General features: G+C 46.0%; 1 protein-coding gene across 1 annotated transcript in view; it reads right to left on the bottom strand.

The window, feature by feature from the left end:
- Positions 1 to 4,167: 4,167 nt before the first annotated feature.
- LOC103113059 (VWFA and cache domain-containing protein 1) overlaps positions 4,168 to 26,691 on the bottom strand; it is a gene marked incomplete at its 5' end in the record, with an annotated part of 58,510 nt that continues 35,986 nt past the window's right edge. Inside the window, 3 exons of the mRNA XM_060184069.1 lie at positions 4,168 to 6,176; positions 23,551 to 23,652; positions 25,263 to 25,340. Coding sequence (XP_060040052.1) covers positions 5,938 to 6,176; positions 23,551 to 23,652; positions 25,263 to 25,340 — 419 coding nt within the window. The remainder of the gene's footprint in view (positions 6,177 to 23,550; positions 23,653 to 25,262; positions 25,341 to 26,691) is intronic.

The raw sequence follows: 26,691 nt of genomic DNA, 5'->3' as shown, positions 1-26,691 counted from the left end.
TTTAAAATATTATTTATTTATTGTTGGACACAAAGAGAAAGAAATTGAGAGGGGAGAAGGGAGAGGGAGAAAAAGAGACACCTGTAGCCCTGCTTCATCACTCGTGAAAGTTTCCCCCTGCAGCTGGGGAGCAGGGATTTGAACCTGCGTCCTTATACACTCTAATGTGAGCACTTAACCAGGTGCACCATACCCTGGCCCCCCCTCATTCTCTCTGCTGGACTGTCCACACCATCACTGCCATCCTGAGGTTACTAACAGTAGTAAACCGAGACAACTGCCATTGGGAGTGGGTGTTTTCTACTGAGTTCTTCAATTTATTGGGAGAGAGTTCTTTCCTACAGCCAAAGTTATTTCAGATGAGTTCAAATTAGACCACACAATCTTTTTGTGATCAAAAGGAATGCCTTTTGCCACTGTCTTAAATTCAAGCTACTGACCAAAAACATAGGATGGGTTTATTATGATTGTCATAGCAATCATAAGAAACTTAACCAGAGGACTGAGTCAATTCTTTGAATCACATTTATTTATCCAATTTAGGGAGGTGTTAATATTTACATCAATGACCTCCCAGAAACTTCTTCAAGGAAGTTCATCTACACCGATGACATCTGCTGTGCAACTCAGGCATCCAAGTTCGACATTCTCGAGGAAACACTCACGAAAGACATGTCTCTGATATCTGATTACTGTAAAAAATGGCGACTAATCCCTAGCACTGCAAAAACGGTATCATCTGTTTTCCATCTACACCATGCCTCGGCCTCACGTGAGCTTAATGTGCAGCTTGGCGATACGAGAATCTGGCATGAAGCCCAGCCAGTCTATCTTGGCGTTACTCTCGATCGCACTCTGTCATTTCACGAACATCTCATAAAAACTGCAGCAAAGGTGGGCGCGAGGAATCACATCATTGCAAGACTGGCCAGCTCCTCATGGGGCGCGAGCGCTTCCACACTACGATCATCATCTCTGGCATTATGCTATTCCACTGCAGAATACTGTGCCCCAGGATGGTTCCGTAGCCCCCATGTCCACTTGGTCGATTCCAAATTATATTCCTCCATGAGGATCATTTCTGGAACCATCCGTTCCACCCCGGTTCCATGGCTGCCAGTTCTTAGCAACATCGCCCCGCCAGATATTCGTCGGGATGCGGCATCATCTAAGTTCATTTCCACGTCTACGCTCGACCGGACCTGCCAATATACGCGGATATCTTCGCCCACCCTGTCCGACGCTTGACGTCTCGTCACCCAATCTGGTCCCCTACGCCTACACTGAACTTCTCTGTTCCAGACTCTTGGAAACAGAGTTGGCAGTCAGCTGAGGTCAAGAACAAACACCTCATCACAGACCCCTGCAAGCGTCAACCCGGCTTTGACCTAGCACGTTATGATCGGGCCCTCCTCAATCGCTATCGAACAGGCCATGGCCGGTGCGCCGCTATGTTCCATCGCTGGGGAGCCAGAGACAACCCGAACTGCCCCTGCGGCTCCAGACAGACTATGACCCACATAGTCAACGCCTGCCACCTCTCCAGATTCAAAGGAGGTCTCGAAACTTGACATCAGGCTCAACCTGACGTTGTTGACTGGCTACGGAAGAAGGGCAAACACTAGAAGAAGGGAGGTGGGGCTAAACATTAGAAAGTCAATTATCCATTGAGACCCCACACACAGACACACCTTCTAGTGTTATCTAATTTGCATGCACTACAAATTCACTGCTCCTGGAAGCTATTTTTTCATTTATTTGTGTTGCCTTTGCTGTTATTATTATTGTCATTGCTGTCACTGTTGTTGGATAGACAGAGAGAAATGGAGAGAGGAAGGTAAGACAGAGAGAGGGAGAGAAAGATAGACACCTGCAGACCTGCTTCACCACCTGTGAAGCTTCCTCCCTGCAGGTGGGGAACTGGGGGCTCAAACTGGGACCCTTACACAAATAAAAATATTAATGAGGTTTCATTATTGAACATTCAAATTATATCAAGCCATAAGGGAAGGGAAACTATAACACGTATTTCAAAAAATTTCTAAAACAAATAGACCTGAAAAGCAGATGAACATATGTTCATACAATTAGCATGAATCTGAATTCTGTTTTGTTTGGTAAGAAGTCTTTGTTAAAAAAAATAACTGTGTTGATTGGATAGGGACAGCCAGAAATCAAGGAGGGGGGGATAGAGAGACAGAAAAACGCCTGCAGACCTGATTCACCATTCGGAAAGCTTTCCCCCTGCAGGTGGGGAGCGGGGGCTTGAACCTGGGTCCTTGCGCATTGTAACACATGAGCTCAACCAGGTGTGCCACCACCCGGCCCCAGTAGGAAGTCTTTTAATTTTTTTTTTTTAATTTAGTTATAAAAGTAACTTGGGATAGAGGCCAGACAGTGGTGTTCCTGACTGAGTGCATACATTACAATGCACAAGGGCCCGGAGTCAAGGCCTCGGTCTCTATCTGCAGGAGGAAAGATTCCTGAGTGGTGAAGCCATGCTTCCCCTTCTTTCTCAATCTGTCTCTATCTAAAATAATAAAGTTTAACAAAAAATGATGCGGAACCACATTGGTTCTTTTTATTTTCTCTCTCTCCCTTTTTTTAATTTAAGATTTAGGGGCCGGGCCGTGGCGCACCTGTTACAGTGAGCAAGGACCCGGGTTCAAGCCCCTGGTCCCCACCTGCAGGGGGAAAGCTTCACAAATGGTAAAGCAGGGCTGCAGGTGTCTCTTTGTCTCTCTTCACCTCCCCCTTCCCTCTTGATTGTCTCTGTCCAATAAATAAAGATTAAAAATGAAGATTTATCTATTTGTGAGAGAAAGAGAGGAGAGAACCAAAGCTTCATTGTGGAATATACAATGCTGGGGATTTGGACCCAGGAACCCATTTTTTTTTCAATTTTTTAAAATATTTATTTATTCATTTCCTTTTTGTTGCCCCCCTTTAAAAAATTGTTGTAGTTATTGATGTTGTTGTTGGATAGGACAGAGAGAAATGGAGAGAGGAGGGGGAAGACAGAGAGGGGGAGAGAAAGATAGACACCTGCAGACCTGCTTCACCACCTGTGAAACGACTCCCCTGCAGGTGAGGAGCCAGGGGGCTCGAACCGGGATCCTTATGCCTTGGGCCACTTGAGCTTAACCCGCTGCACTACTGCCAGACTCCCTAGGCACCCATTCTGAAGAGTCCAATGATTCAACTACTATATCACCTCCCACGCCTCACCATTAGCTTTTGTAAGCTGCTGCCACTCCCCAGCACTGCTGGTTATAGACACTGAAAGGCTTTTAGTGAATGCGAAGCCATCTTCCAGGATTTTAATGAAGACAAGAGACCTGAGGGGCAAAAGGAACCAATATTGGTCAACATGACTAAAAGCTTTCCAAAAATCCTTTTTTTTTTTTACCTTTTAAATCACATCTAGAACACCAAAAATAAAAATGTTATATAGCATTTTCTAGGTGATGCTTGGGAAGCAAGACAAAAAGGTAACTTAGAAGAAAAACGGTAACCAATGTATCACAGACTTGCAAGTCAGTCTGTAGGAATGTAGACATTCAAGGACTTACCTGTGAAGTGTAGAATAGGAAAGATACTGATTGTGAAAGATACAAAGTACATTTCTTTTCTTTCATTATTTTTGCCTCCAGGGTTATTGCTGGGGCTTGGTGCCTGCACTTATGAATCCAGTGCTCTGGTGGCCATCTTTTTTCCATTGTTTCTGCCGCTGCTCTTGCTGGATAGGACAGAGAGAAACTGAGAGAGGAGTGAAAGACAAAGAGGGGAAGAGAAAGACAGATATCTGCAGACCTGCTTCACCACTTGCAAAATGACTCCCCTGCAGGTGGGGAGCTGGGGGCTCTGAGATCCTTGTGCTGGTCCTTGGACTTCCCATATGTGTGCTACCTCCCAGCCCCCACAAAATACATTTCTGCTACTGTCTTGGAGTAGAGGACTACAGATTTGCAATTCTGTGATCCTTGTGATTTCTTGAACAGATCAAATTTCCCTTCACACTTCCACCCAGAAGCTGGTTTCATAACACAGAAGTTCTCAACGTGAGTAAAACACCAGTATTCCATGAAGGGTCCCCTCCTCGCCAAGATGAACAGTCATCCTTTCTTTTTCTTTTTTCTAACTCTTAGAAAAGAACCATTGGATTGATTGATTAAATTAACCATTTATTATTAATGACATTACTTTAGATGTGCAGGAAGGAGAATTATATTCTACATTTTTTCATGTTTGCTTTACATTTTTTATTCTATTATATTCCCCAAAATTCTTTGCATATTCAAGATGATCAAGAAAGCTTTGAAGTCCACAGCCACATTGAAAGGAGGCTTTACTTCCAGTATGGCAACTGACCTGCAAGGTTACAAAAGTGAATGGAATTCCTTTTGGGGCACCAAGTGATGCATTAACAAATCACTCTAACCATGAACACTGTCCATTAATACAGTTTATTCAGTCATTGGACTGCAACTTTATACAGTTGGAAGGGGTTTCCTGATAGCGCATAATTTAATTCCTGTACTGCTGAAGAACCAATTCTTTAAAAATATTATATTGTAATAACCTATCATTAAACATTATTCAGTGATTTGTTGTTCCAACCTCGTATAAGTGGAGATTTGCGACACACATGGTGCAAGAGTGTCTTTATAACATAGCTGAATCACAAAGTGTGAATCTAAAATACATCACTGCAATCAGAATGCTATTTTAAAATTATAATGCCCCATATTACACTAGTCAGAGCTGAGTCATTTCTGGAGACATCATCACAAAGCAGTTTGGTAGGTAACTTCTTGGATAACCGGCAGCAGCTTTTTATCAAAGATTTCAAAAGAAATCTGTTAAGAATCAGTCTCCAATTTTAAAGACTTCAAGTGTTCAATGTTGTCAGAATCAAAATGGGACATTTGAAAATTTGAAGTCTCTAAACCAGGGCAAGTAAACCCAGGGCTCCCTTGTTTGAAAGGCTAGGGGCTGTGATATTAGCTTTCGTAGAAACCTAAGGAAAGAATTATCTGGGGAATGAAAATGAGTTGAAAAAAGAAACCAAACTCTCACTAGTAACTCCCTAGACTTCTCTCTGGGCCTCCCCGTCTCTGTCAAACAGAGAAAGAATACTGCATTACACACAAAGACTTGTTTCCATGAAATGATATCCTAAACAAAATGAATGTAAACAAGTCAGAGAGAAAGATTTCTTCATTTTTCCCATTTCGTGGAGAAGGTGTAGTGCAGTGGGATGAGAGCAGATAAATAGCAACAGAATTCCTTAATCAAAGAAGCACTTCAGGACACACAGAACATCCATGCGTAATCGCCTTTCCCCCAGAGTATGAGAACACTGTAAAGTTCAATAAATAGTAGAAAAATAATCCTTTCATTAAGAAATTTTGAGATGCATTATTTAGAGCTTAGTATGAGTTCCAGACAGCAACAATGGTATCGAGGTACCGCTCAGAAACCAGGAGGAAATCCACACTGTTTTCTGGAAGATGCTACATGCCCAGTTTCTGGCTGAGTAGATTTCTCCCTCTCTTCCAGTTAGGAGAGCCAGTGTGTCAGACTCCTCGCAACATCCCTCTGGCTCAGCTCCCACTGCTTCATTTTTAAGTGTTGCCTCTAGGTCAGGAGGTTTTTTTTCTTTCCTTCCGTTCCATCATTCCCTTCATTTGATGGCAGGTTCATTAAGTGGGCTTCTTTCTCCACCATTTCATAAGCACCCTGGTGTTTTTCCACAGATGGGATCTGAGTGGTATTGTTCTGGGTCTGAAACACGTTCCCAGGCAGGAAGTGACTGACGTCACTCTGGACAAAGAAAGCGCAAGGTGTTTGGGCTGTGGCGTGGTCGGCTGGCTTGTTTCCTGCTTGCGCCGCTCTGCGTCAGGCAGACGCAGTCTTCTGGAGGCGAGGGTCTCGTTAGCACTCTGCATCCACAGTGTGTACAGTTACCGCTGCCTGCAGGTGGTGGCTGTGATGGAGTGTGGGGTGGTGCAAGCGATAGTGGTGGAACTTGTGACTGAGGAGGGCAGCCGTCTGAGGTGGGGTGTCCAGGTCTAAGTCCTCATTGTGGTTCCCTACGTCGACTCCTGCTGACAAGGGGTCATTGTTGCACGGAGGATTCTCACTGTCTTCCTGAGGGCTCATGGTGCTGTAACCTAGAAACAGAACAGAACAAACAAGCAGCTGAAGGCTTCCAGATGCAAATGGGAGATGTCACCTCAGCTTTCTAGGGCTCTGGGAGGTATTCCTAGCTTGGTGCTACATAGGTGCAAATATTTGCAAGCAGTCAGCAGATGCTAAAAGAACTGATTTTTTTTTTTTAAGAGAGCTCATGGAGTCGGGTGGTAGCGCAGCAGGTTAAGCGCATGTGGTGCCGTGTAAGGACCGGCGTAAGGATCCCGGTTCGAGCCCCCCGGACCCCCACCTGCAGGGGAGTCGCATCAAAGGCGGTGAAGCAGGTCTGCAGGTGTCTTTCTTTATCTCCTCCTCTCTGCCTTCCCCTCCTCTCTCCATTTCTCTCTGTCCTATTTAACAATGATGACATCAATAACAACAATAATAACTACAACAACAATAAAAAAATAACAAGGGCAACAAAAGGGAAAATAAATAAATATATATAAAAAAAGAGAGAGCTCATGTTAAAACAGTGTTTTCTTCCAGAAACCAGATGGCAAATATGCTATCATTCTACAGAAATGAGAAAGCACAGATAAAAATGTTTAAGAATCCTTTCCCGGAGGCTAGGGAGACAGCAAAATGGTCATACAATAGACTTTCATGCCTGAAGCTCTGAGGTCCCAGGTTCAATCTCCAGCAGCACCATAAACCAGAGTCGAATAGTATTTGGATGTCTCTCTCTCTCTCTCTCTCTCTCTCTGTATCGTTCATTAAAGAGCAATATATAATAAAATAAATAAACATGGGGCCGGGTGGTGGCGCACCAGGTTGAGTGCACATATTACAACACGCAAGGACCCAGGTTCGAGTCCCCGGTCCCCACCTGCAGGGGGAAAGCTTCACAAGTGGTGAAGCAGGGCTGCAGATGTCTCTCTGTCTCTCTTGCCCACCCTTCCCTCTCAATTTCTGGCTTTCTCTATGCAATAAATAAGTAAAGATAATAAGAAAAAAATTAGTAATTATTTCAAAAACATATTTCCCCCAAATCAGCAAGATAAAATCTGGCCTCTTTTTCTATCTAATGCACATTTATAAGCACCACTGGCATTTGGAACTAGCCTCTCAATTTTTTTTCCTAACTAAGACAGATTTTCATTTTATCTATTTTCATTGAGTTATAGTATAGATGTAAATACTGCAAAATTTCCAGCAGCTGGTCTTTATACCTCTATATGTGCATTAAGACTCATTGAGGCACCTAAGGTTCAGTACCACCTCCCCAGAAAGACAACTCTATCCACTCCTGCCGAACGGGAGACAGAGACGACCAGGGACTCATGGCTGAGTGGTACGCAGTTCAGTCTTTATTCATGTGGAATGCAGCGCAATCTAAGCTATCTCTCTCCTGAGGCGGAAGAGGCAGGAACAAAGGAAGTACATACCATAGGGGGTGGGGAGAAGGAAAAAAAGTGGGAAACAGCGAGGACTAAACCAAATGTCCCAGAGGCAGGGGGGGCGAGGACCAAACCAATATCCAGTAGGCAGGGGGGTGCCCAGCCAACAGTGGACGTGCAAACAGAACACATTGCAAGCAACATAAGCGAACCCAATGTGATAATAAAAACAGAAGGCTTCACAAGTAGAATCCAGAAGCATGCCAACACCCCTCCTGTATCTAGTTATTTATTTCATAGGCCCTCCAGCCTCCCACACCACGACAGCTTCCACAGAAACATCCTAACAGGATTCAGATGATTTGGGAGCTGATGGGGAAAACTGTACTTCAAAATGCTCAAATTTGGGAGTTGGGTGGTAGCACAGCAGGTTAAGCACACATGGTGCAAAGCACAAAGACTGACGTAAGGATCCTGGTTTGAGCCCCAGCTCCCCACCTGCAGGGGAGTCACTTCACAAGTGGTGAAGCAGGTCCTCAGGTGTCTGTCTTTCTCTCCCCCTCTCTGTCTTCCCCTCCTCTCTCCATTTTTCTCTGTCCTGTCCAACAATGACATCGATAACAACAACAATAATAACTACAACAATAAAACAAGGGCAACAAAAAGGGAATCATTAAATATTTTTTAAAAAAACTTAAAAAAAACAAACAAACCCAAATGCTCGAACCTGATGTCACAATAGAAAGAAGATAACTGGCATTGGGCTACCTGGCAGAGCACATATGTCACCATGTGTGAGGACTGAGGTTCGAGCCCCCAGTCACCATCCACAGGGGAAAAGCTTCACGAGTGGTGGAACAGTGCTGCAGGTGTCTCCCACCTCCTTCTGTCTCTTACCCTCTATCAGGAAGGAAGGAAGGAAGGAAGGCAGGCAGGCAGAGACTGCTAGAAATGGCATAGGCATCAAGCCTCAGAGATAATCTTGGTGGAAAAGAAAAAGAAGAAGAAAACCTTTGCCCCCTTCTCTGCTCACCAGAATCATTCAGCAGACACCGTGCCACAGAATCCCTGCAAGATCCGTATTTTCACATCCACTTCATAGACAAGAGAACCGATACCCTGAGAGGCTGATGAACCTGTCTAGAGTGCTAGAGCCAGGTGAAACACGAACTCCACGTACACCCACCGCAACCTGCCAAGGGATCAACTATTCTCTGTGTAAGCTGCCTCCTTGTAGTTAAAGATTAATTTTCTTTTGGAATTCTAAGTAATAAATGTTTCAAAAGAAAATGTCCTTGCTGATCAAAGACTTCCATTCTAAGAACCCTGGCATGGTTTTCAATATTGCAAAAAACAAAAAAAAAAAACCTCCATTAAATTTTTTGAGACGTGACAGCTCATTAATATTTGCACTGCACCTACAGTTACGTCAATCAGCACTCACCCATGGGTAGCGCGGGTCCCCTTTGGCGGCTGTGAAGTTGATGTGCTAATAAGAATAGAATGTTCCAAGTCAGACCCACACCACACATTTTTTTTTTTTATTTTTATGGGGCACCTACTATGTGTGAGTCATGTGCTGGGCATTGCAGGAAACACCAAGAGAGAAAAACCGGTTCTTGCCCAAGAAGCTTCAAAGTTCACATGCAAGAAATAAACCAAGTGCAAGCACAGCTCAACTCAATCCTTCATTCATCAAGACCACTAGGCAGCTACAGGGATAGTGTAGGAAACACGAGGCAGAAAAGCATCTTTGCCTTCAGAATTTCCCGAGCAGAATACGACACCGGTGAGCTTTGGCTTTGTAGGATGCAGTTTGTGGTGAGTCCTGCAGCTGCAATTTACTTCAAATTCAGGACACAGGGGTTTTGGCTGGGACAACGAGAAAGCTTTTGGGGACTCACTTTTCAGTAGGGTCTAAAGAGATGAGTAGGAGTTTGGTCTAGCCACATGGACGTGGAAACACAAGGTCATTCCTGTGTCCTGTGGTGAGTGTGAGTGCTGACAGGTAGCCAGAGCAGGGCAGGTGGGATAAAGAAAGGCAAATGGAGGGGGCGGGTGGTGGCGCACCTGGCTGAGCGCACACATTACAGTGCACAAGGGCCCAAGTTCAAGCCCTCCATCCCCACTTACAGGGAGACGGCTTTGCGAGTGGCGCAGCAGGGCTGCAGGTGTCTCTCTCTCCTTCTCTATCACCCCCTTCCCTCTCAATTTCTGGCTGTCTTTTATCCAATAAATAAATTGAGATAATAAAAAAGGAAAGAAGGAAGGAAGAAAGGCAAGTTGAAATTAGATCAACAAGACCATTCTGAAGCAAAGAAAATGAAGAGAGGGCGGTAGTGCAGTGGGTTAAGCGCAGGAAGCTTGAAGTGCAAGGACCGGTGTAAGGATCCCGGTTCGAGATCCGGCTCCCCACCTGCAGGGGAGTCGCTTCACAAGAGGTGAAGCAGGTCTGCAGGTGTCTGTCTTTCTCTCCCCCTCTGTCTTGCCCTCCTCTCTCCATTTCTCTCTGTCCTATCCAACAACGACATCGATAACAACAACAATAATAACTACAACAATAAAAAAGGGCAAAAAAAGGGAATAAATAAATTTTTTAAAAAAAGGAAAATAAAATGAAGAGAGAGAGAGAGAAATGTTAGCAGAGTTCCCAGCTATGACAGACTCAGTTCTGGGTCATGCAGTGAAAATCTGGGAGCAGTTCAAAGAGCGGGGAGTCAGGAAGTTAATACAACAGCCTAGGTGAGAGGGGCTGGAGCAGGGGGCCCTGGAGACGCCAGGGGCTGAGCAGTGTCTAGTGGAGCAAGAAATGCTTCAAGAGACTGGCCAAAGGCCCTGGAGGCTGGAAGTGGTGACCTAATGGGCTTGTGGGGTGGAAACAGCAGGAGAGCTGACATCCCAGCTGAAGTCAAGACTCCCAGGTTCTAAGGCTGGGAAACCTGTGGTGCCTCTGCCCAAGGTTCAGAGAGCGGGAGCCAGGATGAGTTCATCGCTTCCTTCCCTTATTTTATTTTTAAAAAATAATATTTATTCCTTTTTGTTGCCCTTTTTTTTCATTGTTGTAGTTATTATTATTGTTATTGATATTGATGTGGTTGTTGTTGGATAGGACAGAGAGCAATGGAGAGAGGAGGGGAAGACAGAGAGGGGGAGAGAAAGACAGACACCTGCAGACCTGCTTCACCACTTGTGAAGTGACTCCCCTGCAGGTGGGGAGCCGGGGGTTCCAACCCGCATCCTTACGGTGGTCCTTGCGCTTTGCTCCATGTGCGCCTAAGCCGCAGCGCTACCACCCCACTCCCTTTTTTATAGAGATAGAGAGAGAAGAAGGAGGTGGAGGAGGATGAAGAAGAGGAGGAGAAGCAGCAGCATAAGAAGAATGAAGAAGAGAAGCAGAAGAAGAAAAGGAGAAGGGGGCAGGGAGAGGAGAAAGAAAAGATTCAGAGAGCAGGAGCCAGGATGAGTTCATCGCTTCCTTCCCTTTGTTAGTATGCTTCTGGTTCTGCTTCTGGGATCTCTTCTGTTACATTGGTTTGGTCTCACTCCCCCCGCCTCCGGGAGATTTGGTTTAGCCCTTGCTGGTGTCCCGCTTCTTCCTTCTCCCCGCCCCCTACCCTACCCTGTGTACTTCCTGAGTTCCTGCCACTGCGGCCACTGGAGGAGAAAGATGCAGGACGGAACTTGTGGTGATTAGATGAGATTAGTTTTTTGAATTATTTGCTCGTGAATAAAGAAAAGCAGGTTCTCTGCTCAGCCGTGTGTCTCTGGTCTCAGTCTCCCGCCTGTGAAGCTAGCCCGGCATCCCTTATTTTATTTCTTAGAGAGACAGAGAGAGAGAGAGAGAGAGAGAGAGAAGAAAAAGGAGGAGGGGGAGGAGGGGGAGGAGGAGGAGGCAAGGAGGAGGAAGAGCCATAGCAGCACTGGGAATTCCTTCAGTGCTGTGAGGGGCGGGCTCAAGCCAGGGTCCCCTGGCCAAGCAGCACACACCAGGTCAACTACTATGCAGCTGGTAAAGTCATGACACACTTTTCCAGAGAAAACCAAAAAAGTATGTCATGACTTTTGTGCAAAGCCAATAGTTCACCTGGGTAGTGTGCTGTTTTGCCAGGAGACTCCGTTATTCTCCAGGCCCAGGATGATTCCTCTCAGCTCTCAACACGGGTAGTGTTTGGTCTAGAATGTCCAGCTAGGCGCTGGAGGTGTGAACACCGTGTGTGCTCAAACTACTGAGGGCTCTTTGTGTAAGGGGACGAAAGCAGACGATTTGGGGTCAGCAAAATCTGGTGGCGGTGACTTTTTCTGGACAACCACTGGTGCGGGGGGTTCTTCCCTCATTCTGCCTTCAAATACCTCAAGGATGGCTTCCTGTCACAGGAGCCGGCAGTCTGTCTGCAGTTACTCTCAGTCACTGTCTGCAGTTCAAGGCGCTCCATCAGTCTGTCTGCCTGGCCCTCTCAGATTCCCTCCTCTTGCTGTAGTGCTTTGGGCTCCAGTGGGAAGCGCTTCTCGGGGAACCTCTCCACATCACACCCACGTGGGGGTCTGGGGCCACTGCTGTGAGTTTAAAGGTGACTTTGTGCACAACTCCTACTCCAGATATTATTACATCACTGGAAACTGCATGGTCATTTTGCCCATCAGTAACTTTTCCCTCTAAAGCATAGACGTTTGCTTCTAGGAAGAGCATGTAATTATTTTAAAACTACCATACTGTCTTATCTTGTCATTCTAAGTATCCCTGTGTCTCTCAGAATCAAAGTTTTGCAGCCAGGTTGTGTAGCCACAATAAAAATTATCTTTATTGGAAGAAACACTCTCTTAAAAATCTCCAAATTTTGTAAGAACTATTAGTGTTATGATTGGACCTTATAAAGGGCTGATTTTGAAAAAAAAAAAAAGTTTGTTTATCTTTATAGTCAACGTACTTTTCAAACACAAAGCAGGCATTTACCTTAAAAAAAAAAAGAAAAAGAAAAGAATCAGGAGGCCAGGCAGTGGTACATCAGTTAACTGCACATGGCACTAAGCGCAAGGACCTGTGTAAGGATCCTGGTTCAAGCCCCCGGCTCCCCCACTTGCAGAGGGGGGTCGCTTCACAAGTGGTGAAGCAGGTCTGCAGGTGTCTTTCTCTCTCCCTCTCCTCTCTCAATTTCTCTGTCCTGTCTAATAAAATGGAAAAGATGGCCACCAGGAGCAGTGGATCTGTAGTGCTAGCACCAATCAGTGATAACCATGGAGGAAAAAAAAAAAGAAAAGCACACACTAATTATCAATGCAACAGCATCAATTAATTCTTCTAGTGATCTGTGGTTCTGTCTGGAGTGCCATTCAGTTTCTTCTGATAATGAAGACAAACTAGCAGAAATAGCCCAGCCTTAAATATCCTAGGCGCCAGACACCACAGGCTCCATTCCTGTTACTACCTACAGCCAGAGCTGAGCTGAGCAGTGCTCTGGTCTTTTATAATAATCACACACACACACACACACACACACACACACACACACACACACACACACACTGTAAGAGTCACAGGGTCCTGTCATAGGTTCTAGAGTCTAGGAATACTCTGGATCATATAGTCTCTGGGTTGACACCAGGCAACAGAGGGCACCCTTGTTCCACCTGCCATTGCCTGTGGATGAGAAATCCAGGACAACCCCTCATTTGCGGGCCATTCTGTTTAACCTCAGAGTGTGATGCCATTATTGTTCAGCCCCTCTGTAACTTACTCAGACTCCCTCTCAGCTCAATGACAGATGGGAATCTGGAGAGAGGGAGTAGCAAGCTGTGGAGGCAGGAGAAAGGCAAACATATGTGGTCACTTAACAAATTAATTGTTTATCTAGTTAGTGCTAGGCAGTTCTACTCAGAGTTGGGAACAGTGAATAAGACAGATGTAGACTCTGACTCATGGGCCAGGAAGAACTATTTAAAATATAAAGGACATTTACAAATCCCTCAAAAGGAAGAAAAATAAAGTCTTCATTATCCAAAGGTGTATGTAGAGAAACTTCTACACAGACAATATTGAGGGAGAAACAGACTTCAGGAGAGAGTTCAGGAGTCCATCAAGAGCAGAAAAGGGGAGTCGGGCGGTAGCGCAGCGGGTTAAGTGCAGGTGGCACAAAGCGCAAGGACCGGCGTAAGGATCCCAATTTGAGCCCCCGGCTCCCCACCTGCAGGGGAGTCGCTTCACAGGCGGTGAAGCAGGTCTGCAGGTGTCTGTCTTTCTCTCCCTCTCGCTCCATTTCTCTCTGTCCTGTCCAACAGCGACGACGACATCAACAACAACAACAATAACTACAACAATAAAATGACAAGGGCAACAAAAGGGAGTAAATAAATATTTTTAAAAAGGCACATTCAACAATATTTATACACCTTTCCCATATTTGGTAGCTACTCTCTTCCTTTGATCCAGCTTTCTGGTCCTTTTTCTAGCCATGACATCATTTCCCCAGACAATAACTTGGATCCACCGGCAAATCAGATGTCAGGCTCAGGAAGAAAACAACAACAACAGCAACAACAACAAGCAAACCACTAGTATAGACATGGGCCCTTTGGAATAGAACTAAAATAGGGCTACTAGCTATCTACAAAACGAGACCCCCAAATCTTCATCTGCACTATTCCAGCCTTAGGTTCAGGATGAGTCAACAACTTGTTTGGCTTTGTATGTTAACTCTTCTTTCAGCCACCAGGTTCCAGATGCTACCGTGCTGCCAACCGGATTTCCAGGGCAGATGACCCCACCAAGCTGCCCTGGAGCCCCACCTCCCAGGCCCCTTCCTCACTAGGGAAAGAGAGAGACAGGCTGGGAGTATGGATCAAGCTGCCAATGCCCATGTTCAGTGGGGAAGCAATTACAGAAGCCAGACCTTCCACCTTCTGCACCCCATAATGTCCCTTGGTCCATGTTCCCAGAGGGATAAAGAATAGGAAAGCTATCGGGATGGGATGGGATACGGAGTTCTGGTGGTGGGAATTGTGTGGAGTTGCACCCCTCTTCTCCTATGTTTTTTGTCAGTGTTTCCTTTTTATAAATAAAAATAAAAAAAAAAAAGAGCAGAAATGGGGCAGTGGTGGTGAAGTATGTGCAGACAACATAATGGTTATGTAAAAAGACATTTAAGAGAAACGAACCTACCCTATTACAAAGCATTCCTCTCCTGGGGATATATCCTAAAGAATTAAACACACCCATCCAAAAAGATCTGTGTACACATATGTTCTTGGCAGCACAATTTGTAATAGCCAAAACCTGGAAGCAACCCAGGTGTCCAACAACAGATGAGTGGCTGAGCAAGTTGTGGTCTATATACACAATGGAATACTACTCAGCTATTAAGCATGATGAATTCACCTTCTTCACCTCATCTTGGATGAAGCTTGAAGGAGTCATACGAAGTGAGATCTGCCAACAAGAGAAGGATGGATATGGGGGCCGGGCAGTAGCGCAGCGGGTTAATTGCATATGGCGTGAAGTCCAGGGACCTGCTCAAGAATCCCAGTTTGAGCCCCCAGCTTCCCACCTGCGTGGGGGGGGGGGGAGGATCACTTCATAAGTGGTGAAAACAGGTCTGTAGGTGTCCTGTTTCTCTCCCCCTCTCTCGAGTTGTCTTCCCTTCCTTTCTCGAGTTCTCTCTGTCCTATCCAATAATAATGACAGCAATAGCAACAATAACAACAACAACAACAATAAACAACAAGGGCAACAAAAAGGGGAAAAGTTAGCTTCCAGGAGCAGTGCATTCATAGCACAGGCACTGAGTCTCAGTGATAACGCTGGGGGCAAAAAAAAAAAAAAAAAGGATGAATATGGAATGATCTTACTCATAGACAGAAGTTGAAAATAAGAACCGGAAGGAAAAAAAAAAAGTAGAGCTTGGACTGGGTTTGGTGTATTGCACCAAAGTAAATGACTCTGGGGAGAGGGGGTGGCAGAGGGAGCCTTCAGGTCCTGGTGCATGATGGTGGAGGAGGACCTAGGCTGGGGGTGAGAGAGTTTTGTAGAAAACGGGGAAATATCACACAGGTACCAACAACTGTGTTTACTGTGGACTATTAAACCCCAATTACAATAATAATAATGAAGATGTTCATGCCTGAGGCTCTAGCATGAGCCAGGGCTAAGCAGTGCTCTGGAAAATAAATAAACAAAAATAAAGAAAAAAGTATGTGTGTGTGTGTGTGTGTGTGTGTGTGTGTGTGTACACGCTGTTGGTGCAGGGTGGGGGCGGGGGATGTGATCTTCTGTGGGGAGGGTCAGCGTGTGGGTACCATCTTGGGAAAATATGGAACTGTGCTTCTGGGACAACAATCCTGTAAACTAATATTTGCTTACTCAAGTGACTAAGGAGAGGAACAGAAGAGCCAGAGAGCTAAGCTCTTCCTGGGCATAGGCATTTATTTGATGGATGGTTCCTCCCAAGTCTCTCCAGTTAGATGTTGGCTCTTCTGGGAACTCACTCACCACCTTGTGGTCAAAGCCAGGAACTGCAGGAGGAGCTTAGCACCATAAGAAAAGTTGGTCTAGTGTACTTTTCTGAGTAGGGTTTCATGCTTCAGCATGTCTGGCTGTTTCACAATAGAGAAAAGTTTCTCTTTTACAAAGAAAAAAAATGTGTGTTTAATATACACCGGAGGTTTTAAGTGATATGCAAAAAAAAAAAAAAAAAAAAAAAAAACAAACAAACCCACCACAGAATGAGCTTCTAGTCTGAAAGGTGCTGTAATGGGTAACTCAGCCAACTTCTTCTTTTTTTTTTTTTTAAAGTACTTACTTATCCCTTTTGTTGCCCTTGTTGTTTTATTGTTGTAGTTTTGTTGTTGTAGTTATTGTTGTTGTTACTGATGTTGTCGTTGTTGTTGGATAAGACAGAGAAATGGAGAGAGGAGGGGAAGACAGAGGGGGGAGAGAAAGACAGACACCTGCAGACCTGCTTCACCGCTTGTGAAGCGACTCCCCTGCAGGTGGGAAGCTGGGGGCTCGAACTGGGATCCTTATGCCGGTCCTTGTGCCTTGCGCCACTTGTGCTTAACCCGCTGCACTACCGCCCGACTCCCAACTCTGCCAACTTCTAACAAGCATGACATACTGAGTTTGATTCTTTACCTCTGGCTCAAATAGCTCATACCTGGGTCTGAGAAACAATCATTTCAGCGGTTAGGGCTCTGTACATGTGTGTTCAACTGGGTGAGTAAGATGCTGGCTCCCCCAAATGCTCCTTGCTTAAAGTTTCCTTTCTTTAAAAAAAAATTATAGGCCAGGCGCCTGGTTAAGAGCAAGGACCTGCGCAAGGAACCCCCCCGGCTCCCCACCTGCAGGGGAGTCGCTTCACAGGCGGCGAGGCAGATCTGCAAGTGTCTATCTTTCCCTGTCCCTGTCTCTCTCTCTCTCTCTCTCTCTCCTTGTCTCTCTCAATTTCTCTCTGTATTATCCAATAAAATGAAGAAAAAAAACCAAAACGGCCACCAGGAGCAGTGGGGTTATAGTGCTGACACCCAGCTCTAGTGATAACCCTGGAGGCAAATAAATACATAAATAATAAAATTAAATTTATTTGAGATATAAAATTTCGGTGACATAAAAGATTTTAATATGAAAATTGAGCTTTGGAGTATGACTTCTTTAAAAAAAAAACTGAGCTTGGAATTATGCCTTTTTCTCTTAGGAAACCACAAGTTGGAACTGTATTGTGAAAGTCTAGTCTGCTCAATACTTACACCCAAGGCACCTACTCTATTGGGCTGTACATGAGCTTTCTGCAAATACACATAAACTATCTTCCCACCTTTTTATCTTGTTCCACTCATTTAAAGAAAACTTTCACATTTAGCCTTTTTTTTTTCTTCTTTTTTCTCTTTTCCTTCTGCCAGTGTTACTGCAGAGGCTCTGTGTCTGCCCTCCGAGTGGACTTATTTAAGTTCTTTAGAAGTTAAGGGAGACAGGAAAGAGACAATCAGCTATATGTGGTAGCCAGGGGCTTGAACCTGGGACCCTGGGCAAGGTAGAGTGTGCTCTACTGGGTGAGGTCTCTTCTCTCTTCCATGCCCCTCAGCCCCACACACATTCAGCCTTGATCAGTCTTCCCAGTACGTGCATTCATGTTCAGTTCCCACCTAGACTGTGAAGAATGTAAGTCCGCCCTGCTCTCTAGCCTGCTGTAGGTGATTTTATCTAATCCCTACAACTTTACCCGAAAGGAGTTAATTCCAGCGGAATTATCAGGAAACAAGTCTAACATTGCTTCATGAAGATCTCACAACTTATCACAAGGAATAGTGAGATTCCAGTCGAGCCTGACCTGACCTGATTTTCTAGCTCTTCAAGGGCAGAAGCGTCACCTCCTTCTCTCCACCTTCCTCTACACCCTGCCAGTTCTTCTAGCGTTTGCCCTTCTTCCGTAGCCAGTCAACAGGTCAGGCTGAAAGCTGTCAGGAGCTGCTTGTTGCTGGCTTTGAAAGTGACTGGGATCCATGTGGATTCAGTCGGCTAGGAAGGATCGTCAGTTTCCCAAATGCATGGGGACTCACGGGATGCACCACGAGAAGGTCGATCCAATGCCAGTAAACAGCAGCCACTCAGCACATTGACCTAACCAGTGAACTAACAGACCACCGAGAGGCACGCTGACAAAGTAATGTTTAGGGGGCCGGGCTGTAGCACAGCGGGTTAAGCACACATGGCATGAAGTGCACGGACTGGCTCAGGGATCCTGGTTCAAGCCCCCGGCTCCCCACATGCATGGGGGTCGCTTCACAGGTGGGGAAGCAGGTCTGCAGGTGCCTGTCTTTCTCCACCCCCCATCTTCCCCTCCTCTCTCCATTTCTCTCTGTCGTGTCCAACAACAATAGCAACAGCAACAACAATAACAGCAACAATAGCCAACAACAATGGAAAAAAAAAAAAGGCCTCCAGGAGCTGGAGACAAATACTACTACTAATATTACTGCTAATAATAATAATAATGTTTACTGCACATGTGCAGTTTCTCCTCTAGGTGTTGGTGGGCCACTAGTGTGATGTCACCACCCATCCTGAGGGTTCAGTGATATAAGCCAACATGCAGTGAAAATAAATGCTATTTTCTTCTTTTTTATCCTGGTGAATCTGGAGTTCTGTGGACTGTCAATGTCTCTCACTTATTTTGGGTATTGCATTCTGTCTGCATGAGAAACGATTTTTCATTCCTTGGGGATAACACAGGGATCCAATTATTGTGAAAAATGAGAGAAAGCAAGCCCTTAGCTAGATGCCTTGGCTTTCAGATACTGACACCGCGCGCTCTCCTTTTATCTACGCCGCCGTTTCACTAAGACAATGGGAGAGCTGATGGAATCTGCCAGCATCACTTTGGATTCCGATTCTGTATGGCAACAGTTTCTGTCGAAGGAGAGGAAGAGAGGGCTTTGGCTTTTCCTGCTGAATAAGAAATTATTTCTGTTGAACTGCAGTAGCCTCAGACCTGTTTTATTATTCCAAGGAGAGGAGGCGGCCTAGAACTGCCAGGCAGAATGAAGCTACGCAGGCTCAAAGGTTCTTAGGGGGAAATGGCAGAAAGTCAAAGAAATTGAAAACACACACACACACACAAAACGTTAAGTCCTGCTTCAACTCTCCCTAGAAACCCCAAGTTTCTACTTAGTTGGTGGGAACAAAGTCATTCAGAGCCCCAATGAACAGCCTCCAATTACAAGGAGAGATGTAGTGTCTACTGTTTTCTAAAGGGAGTCTGAATACCTGGCTCTGCTGTGCAGAAGGTGACACTGGCTGCTTTGAGCTCTGCACTTTTTAGCACAGAGACAGAGCATACCCTTTGGAGATTCTCCCGCCCCCCTCTGCCCCCTCCAAGATGTGGAGAAAGCACAAAGAAATCAAAGCAAATGCATTATTTATGTATTAAAAAACCTGATTCTGGGAAGAAGATAAAGATTTCTGGGGGGGAAGAGGTGGCGCAGTGGGTTAAGTGCACATGGCACAAAGCGCAAGGACCGGCGTAACGATCCCGGTTCCAACACCTGCCTCCTCACTTGCAGGGGTGTTGCTTTATAGGCGGTGAAGCAGGTCTGCAGGTGTCTTATCTTTCTCTGCCCCTCTCTCGATTTCTCTGTCCTATCCAACAACAAGGGCAGCAAAAAAAAAAAAAAAGAGAAAAAATGGCCTCCAGGATCAGTGGATTCATAGTGCAGGTACTGAGTACCAGTGATAACCCTGGAGGCAGAAAAAAAAAAGACTTCTGGAAAATTAAATAACTAGAGTGACAAAAAAAAAAAAAAAAGAGAGAGAGAGAGAGAGAGAAAGAAAAGAAAAAAAGAAAATGAGTGGCTTGGGAGGCAACAGAGTGGATGATGGAATGCTTCTGGATTCCCCAACGTGCAGACCTGAGTTCCAGTCCTGACATCACTCATACCAGAGTGATGCTCATGTTCTGTTCTCATTATTAAATCATTGAACAGAAAGGAAGAAGGAAGAAAGGAAGAGAGAAAGAGAGAAAATGACTTTGCAATTAGAGGCAGAATCCCACCATTTCTTGGCAGGGAGACAGGGAGAGTAGGACAGAGTGACACCAAGTCGTACAGACACCAAAAAGGTACTGAGTCACGGGGTGGCCAGCCTTTGCTCTCCTGTCTATAATCTTTTCTCCCATCCACGTACTAACCAGGCCCAACCCTGCTTAGCTTCCAAGATCAGACGAGATGGGGTGTGTTCAGGGTGGCGTGGCTGTAGACATCATTTATAATCTTTTCTAAGCATCACCAAAGACTTCACAGGACTGTGACTTTGTATTGTCACAAAATAACCAGATGTCTGTCAAATGCTGTGTTCCCTCTTTCCCTCCTGTCAAAACTGAGAAGAACTCATCAAGGTTAAGGAAGCTAACTAACAGAGGACAAAAAGCACCCTAGTATTTTGGACCATGTGACAACCTCTCCCAGGGAGATAGTCTTTTCACTTTTGGTTGAAGCAAGAAATAGTTTGAAATCATAACAATAAAATTAACAGCAGCAGCAAAAAACAAACAAACTCACAGAAGAGGGGGTCAGGTGGAGGTGCACCAGGTTAAGTGCACACAGTGTGAGGCTGGTTCGAGACCCCGCTCCCCACCTGCGGGGGGGTGGTGGTGGTGCGGAGCTTCAAAAGTGGTGAAGCAGTTTTGCAGATGTCTGTCTTTCTCTCTCCCTAAGAATTTCCTCCTCCTCTTTCAATTTCTCTCTGTCCTGCCCAATAAAATGGGGACGGGGGGTTGGAGGGAAGGGCTGCTAGAAGCAGTGGATTCATGCTGGCACCCAGCCCCAGAGATAACTTTGGAGGCAAAAAAAAGCTTTACTATAAGGAAAGTTAAAAAAAATAAATAAAAACAGAATATTGCTCAGCTCTGGTTCATGGTGGTACCAGGGACTGAACCTGGGAACCCCCCCCAATGCCTCAGGCATGAAAATCTGTAGTGCTGGGGAGTCAGGCGGTAGCGCATCAGCTGGTTAAGAGCATGTGGTGCAAAGCGCAAGGACTGGCATAAGGATCCCAGTTCGAACCCCGGCTCCCCACCTGCAGGGGAGTCGCTTCACAGGCGGTGAAGCAGGTCTGCAGGTGTCTGTCTTTCTCTCCTCCTCTCTGTCTTCCCCTCCTCTCTCCATTTCTCTCTGTCCTATCCAACAACGATGACATCAAGAACAACAATAATAACTACAACAATAAAACAACAGGGGCAACAAAAGAGAAAATAAATAAATATTAAAAAAAAAGAAAATCTGTAGTGCTCCCATGAGTGCCATTTTCTCACTCCAAGAAATTATCTGTCCATCCATACACAAACACACACTTTTTTTTTTGGACGGTGTGATGGTGGGGGGCCAGGGTTCATTCAGGTGTAACTGTACTACTCCTATGCCACTTGCTCATTTAGAGAGGGGGGGGGAGTTAAACAGAGCAGCGATCACAGCACCTGGACTACCCCAGTGCTGTGTTACTGAACGCCGCGGGCTGCACATGTGGCGAGACAGGCGCCCTCAGCAGTGAGCTATTCCTCCAGTCCCCAGAAATACCTACTGTTGGGTAGTATGCCAGCTCCTGGATTCTGCTTAACCATATGCCTATATCGGGATTGATTTGATCCCATTCAAAGCTTTCGTCTATTTACATAAATCACTTTTACATTTACATAAAGCACCACACTCCCTCCAGGGCATTGGTGGTTTAGTTGTAGAATTCTCACCTGCTCCACCCCCTCTCCTTGTCACACCCTGATCCTCTCCTTGTCACACCCTGATCTTCCACCAGTCACTTTTTGCTCCACCCTCTCTATGTCACATCCTGTTTCCACCCTACTTGGAGAGTATAGAAACAGCTGCTCTTCTGATTAAAGACACTTGGAAATTGCTTTCCGGCTCCGAGAGTTCCAGAGTGTATCTCCTGTGAAGATAGTGCGGCACGAGTTCCTGATCCCTCTCCCACGCAGCAGCCTAGATTGACTCCAGTTGAGTTCTCTCCAACCCAGAGGCTCCAGTTGAGTTCTCTCCAACCCAGAGAGCACTAGCTCGGGAAGAAGCACCCTCAGGCTATCCCGGCAACCTACCTTGCTAGTGACAAGCAAGCCAGTCCCTCAGGTAGGACAGGTTCCTGGAGGTTGTGCACCAGAGCCCTCTTTGACTCTCAGTCGCCCAGCTGGCTCATCCCTACTCTGAGAAGTCCACCTCCCGTCACCGCCCTCCGCCACTTCCTACACATCTGTGATCACGTGCGTTCGTTACGTGTTCTTCAGACGCACCTGTTCACTGACAGCGGAGCATTTTCCCTGAAATACCCACCTCTACTCATGAAAAGCAGAACTCCACTTCCTCTTGTTGAAGTGCATCGCTTTGGCCTGTGCTGGATAGGCAAGACTTTTCAACTTTCAAGTTGCCTCTCCACCGAGAAAACCCCTCTGATTAATTTATTTTTCCTGACATCAGGGTGTTTGCTGGGGCTTCATGGCGAATCCACAGTGGCTCCCCGTGGTCACTACTTTTTTTTTCTTTTTTCTTGATAGGACAGAGAGAAATTGAGAAGAGATGGGGAGATAGAGAGAAAGAGAGACACCTGCAGCACTGATTCACGGCTCATGAAGCTTCCCTCCTGCAGCTGTGGAGTGGGGGCCTTGAGATAGGGCCCTTAAGCATGGTGAATATTTCTCTGCTTAACTGAGCCTGGACTGCCTGGTCCTAAACCCTCCTTTCTTACTCTGTGGACCCTCTGATTTCTCCATGACATGTACTGTTCTGCTCATCTCTAACAGCCTTCTACTCTCTAAGTAACTCAGCATAAATATTATCAGCTGGGTAAAGCCTTCCAGGCATGGTTAGAGAAAGTATGATCTTGTTTCTCTGTTTGTTTTGCCTCCAATCACTGGAGCTCAGTGCCGGCACTATGAATAGAACGCTCCTGGCAGCCATTCCCCCCCCCACCTCAAAATCTGACTAGATAGGACAGAGAGAAATGGAGAGAGGAGGGGGAGATAGAGAATGAGAGAGGAATACAGACGCCTGCAGACCTGCTTCACTGATTGGGAAGTGTCCCCTCTGCAGGTGGGGAGCTGGGGGCTCAAACCTGGGTCCTGGCTACATAGTACAATGTCTGCATAACAGGGTGCACCAAGCCCCCAGCCCCCAGCCAAGAACCCTTGAAATTACCCCCAGTATATATGGACATTACTGACACTGAGTGCAAGGGTTGATCGTAATGTCAATTTACTGCAAATCAAACCGAGTGGTAATTAGGTCCCATGTCATCAGTCTAAATCTTTTTTGTGTTGAAAACCCCGGCAGTCCATTGTTTGCTCAGAGGCCGTCTTAGTTATGCTGAACGTGTGGTGACTTCTGGCAACAGGCCTCACGCTGGAATGTATCATTCAGGGAACTCAAGTCAAAATCATTCTAGTATGCACAGATGGAGGAAGAGAAGAGTAGGTGTGAGCACCGGGGCCCAGGAGCACACCGGATCCCTCGACCCCTTCAAAAGTTCAGGCCTTACCGTGGTCGCTCTCGGTCCCGGACCGGCCCCAGTAGCGGCGTCTCCGTTCCGGGCTGTGTGCGTGGCGCTCAATGACCGCAGCGATGAATCGCGTGTTGCTGACTGTGGACAGAGGAAGGCAAGGCTGGCTCACAATACTGTCCACCTGGATCTCAGTGGTCTCAGGCACACGTGGGTCTTCCACACACTGGGGTGGGGGTAGGGGGGCTTATTCTCTGAAGCACTAACAACGTGTTATATATATTTAACATTTTTTAATTATTATTTATTTTCCCTTTTGTTGCCCTTAGCTATTATTGTTGTTGTTATTGATGTCGTCGTTGTTGTTGGATACGACAGAAAGAAATGGAGAGAGGAGGGGAAGACAGAGAAGGGGGAGAGAAAGATAAGACACCTGCAGACCTGCTTCACCGCCTGTGAAGCGACTCCCCTGCAGGTGGGGAGCCGGGTGTTTGAACCGGGATCCTTACGAGGGTCCTTGCGCTTTGTGCCACCTGCGCTTAACCCACTGCGCTACCGCCTGACCCCCCCAACAGTGTGATTTAAATCATGAGGGCTAGCGATGTTGATTTTAGGAGCAGAGTAGTGTGTGGTCTCTCCCACACGCACCAAGAAGACCTGATTAATGGAGACAAAGGTCAGACTGACCTAACAGTAACTGCACTCTTTGATTTTCGCCTTCAGGGCGCCTGCACTATGAATCCAGTGCTCCTGGTGGCCATCTTTTTTTTTTTCTTCTTCTTCTTTCTGTTTTCTCATTGTTTTTGTTGTTATTAGATAGGACAAAGAAATGAAGAGAGGAGGGGAAGACAGAGGGGGAGAGAAAGACAGACATCTGCAGACCTGCTTCACCTCTTATGAAGGGCTTCCCCCCATCCCACGCAGGTGGGGAGCTGAGGGCCTGAACCTGGATCCTTACGCCACTCTGAGCTATGTGTGCTTAACCCCATGCACCACCGTCTAGCTCCCAACGGTATTCTTTTGATAAGGAATCATCCCCCCAGATGTGGACACTAGTGAAGGGATTAAATATGATGCATAGGGGGTCAGGCAGTAGTGCAGTGGGTTAAGCACACGTGGTGCAAAGTGCAAGAACCAGTGTAAGGATCCCGGTTCGAGCCCCCAGCTCCCCACCTGCAGGGGAGTCACTGCACAAGTGGTGAAGCAGGTCTACAGGTGTCTGTCTTTCTCTCCCCCTCTCTGTCTTCCCCTCCTCTCTCCATTTCTCTCTGTCCTATCCAACAACGACGACATCAATAACAATGATAACAATAACCATAACAATGGTAAAAAAAAAAAACCAGGATAACAAAAGTGAAAAAAAAAAAAGGCTTCCAGGAGCAGTGGATTTGTGGTGCAGGCACCAAGCCTCCACAATAACCCTGGAGGCAAAATAAATAAATAAATAAATAATTAGAACACAAACCTAAAAATTCCCTTTTAGAATATCATGCTTGACAATAATGAGGGGGGAAGAAAAGGGGGAGACAGGAAGAGGCATTTTAAGACCAAAGAACATAAAGAAAACTCAAGAAACTTTTTTTTTTTTAAATAAAGCAAACACGATTTCTCCTACTTGAAGAAAGGGGAGACCCCAATCGTGTCAAAGCTTCTTAAATTTTAATATAAGCCAAAGGGGTATAAAAAAGAATATTTATTCTGGATTAGCCTCCTGCTGACACACTCTGCAGGGAGGCAGCGAGGATACTCACTGATGCCTCTGTCTTCGTGACTGTCCTCGTCTCTTTCATCTCTGTCATTCTCCAGGTTGGACATACGCACTGACATTTCTACCCATCATTAAAAAGAGAAAAACATGACTATTTAATCAAACAAAACCATCCACTCTAATACCCTGTTGAGTGCTTGTTTGATGGCTGGGTGACAGCATTCCATCCAGAATGAATCGTATCCCAGAAGAGAATGAACAGATATCCCATAGAGTCCCCCCCCCGCACCTTTCCCTCTTTTTTTTAAAAAATATTTTTTATTTTATTTATTTATTCCCTTTTGTTGCCTTTGTTGTTTTATTGTTGTAGTTATTATTGTTGTTGTCGTCGTTGTTGGATAGGACAGAGAGAAATGGAGAGAGGAGGGGAAGACAGAGAGGGGGAGAGAAAGACAGACACCTGCAGACCTGCTTCACCACCTGTGAAACGACTCCCCTGCAGGTGGGGAGCCGGGGCTCGAACCGGGATCCTTATGCTGGTCCTTGTGCTTTGCGCCACCTGCGCTTAGCCTGCTGCACTACAGCCCGACTCCCTCCTTTCCCTCTTTAAAGGAGGGAGGCAGGAACCAGAGGAGGAACAATAATCAAGAGAGATTTATTTCTGAAGAAAGAGGAGTTGACAGAGGCAAACAGATCTTTCATCCTCCACGAACATACATGAAACAAAAGGAAAGGGGTCAAGACACTATCTGACCAAGCTGATAAAATTAGGTGTCTCATACAAAACCCTATAAATGGCGCGGCGTATGGAGACCCTGGATGGCAGTCACCCTTCAGTCTAGCCCAAACTTCTAGGAGGGGAAGAGCTTTGTGACCAGCTCTATCATTAAAGGAGGAAACATAATCAGGATTGGGCCCCTATTGAAATACCTCAAAGCCAGCCTATTATCACCTCTCAAGGGAGAGCTGAGGAGAGACTGCCCTCCTCAGCGATCAGGTTCACACACAGCTCAGGACTCACAGGGAGAAGGTGGGCGGCCATTAAAGGGTTTTGTCTATCACAAAGGGGCACAGAGACCCCTTTCAACTATTGATATCGATGCCTGGGTAACACGGTCATTTCATACCTGGCTTCAGTGATTTATCCTGCCTGAAGAGAAGGCTACCTTCTTTCAAACGTGTGTTACTTTGCACTATGTATCTAACAGCTGCACTGAAATGGATCCAAGTCCTGACTAGGGACCTAGGGTGTCTCTAATTTACCTGTCTGGAATAGCAAAGGCAGCCCATCTGAGCTTAGTGAAGCACAAACCCCCACCCAGCATCCCAGTCCCCCTCCCCTTCCCACCCTGCCCCCACCCCACCTCCCCAAACTGGCTTGGAGGGAATGTGAAGAGACCTCCAGGGAAGCCAATGGGAGCTGCTGACTGGGTTCAGACTCTAGCGCCAATGGCTAGAGGAAGAAAGCAGGT

Source organism: Erinaceus europaeus, unplaced genomic scaffold, assembly GCF_950295315.1.
Source record: "Erinaceus europaeus unplaced genomic scaffold, mEriEur2.1 scaffold_498, whole genome shotgun sequence".
NCBI lineage: Eukaryota > Metazoa > Chordata > Mammalia > Eulipotyphla > Erinaceidae > Erinaceus > Erinaceus europaeus.
Note: the sequence above shows the minus strand (reverse complement) of the source record. Positions and strands in the feature narration are given on the sequence as shown.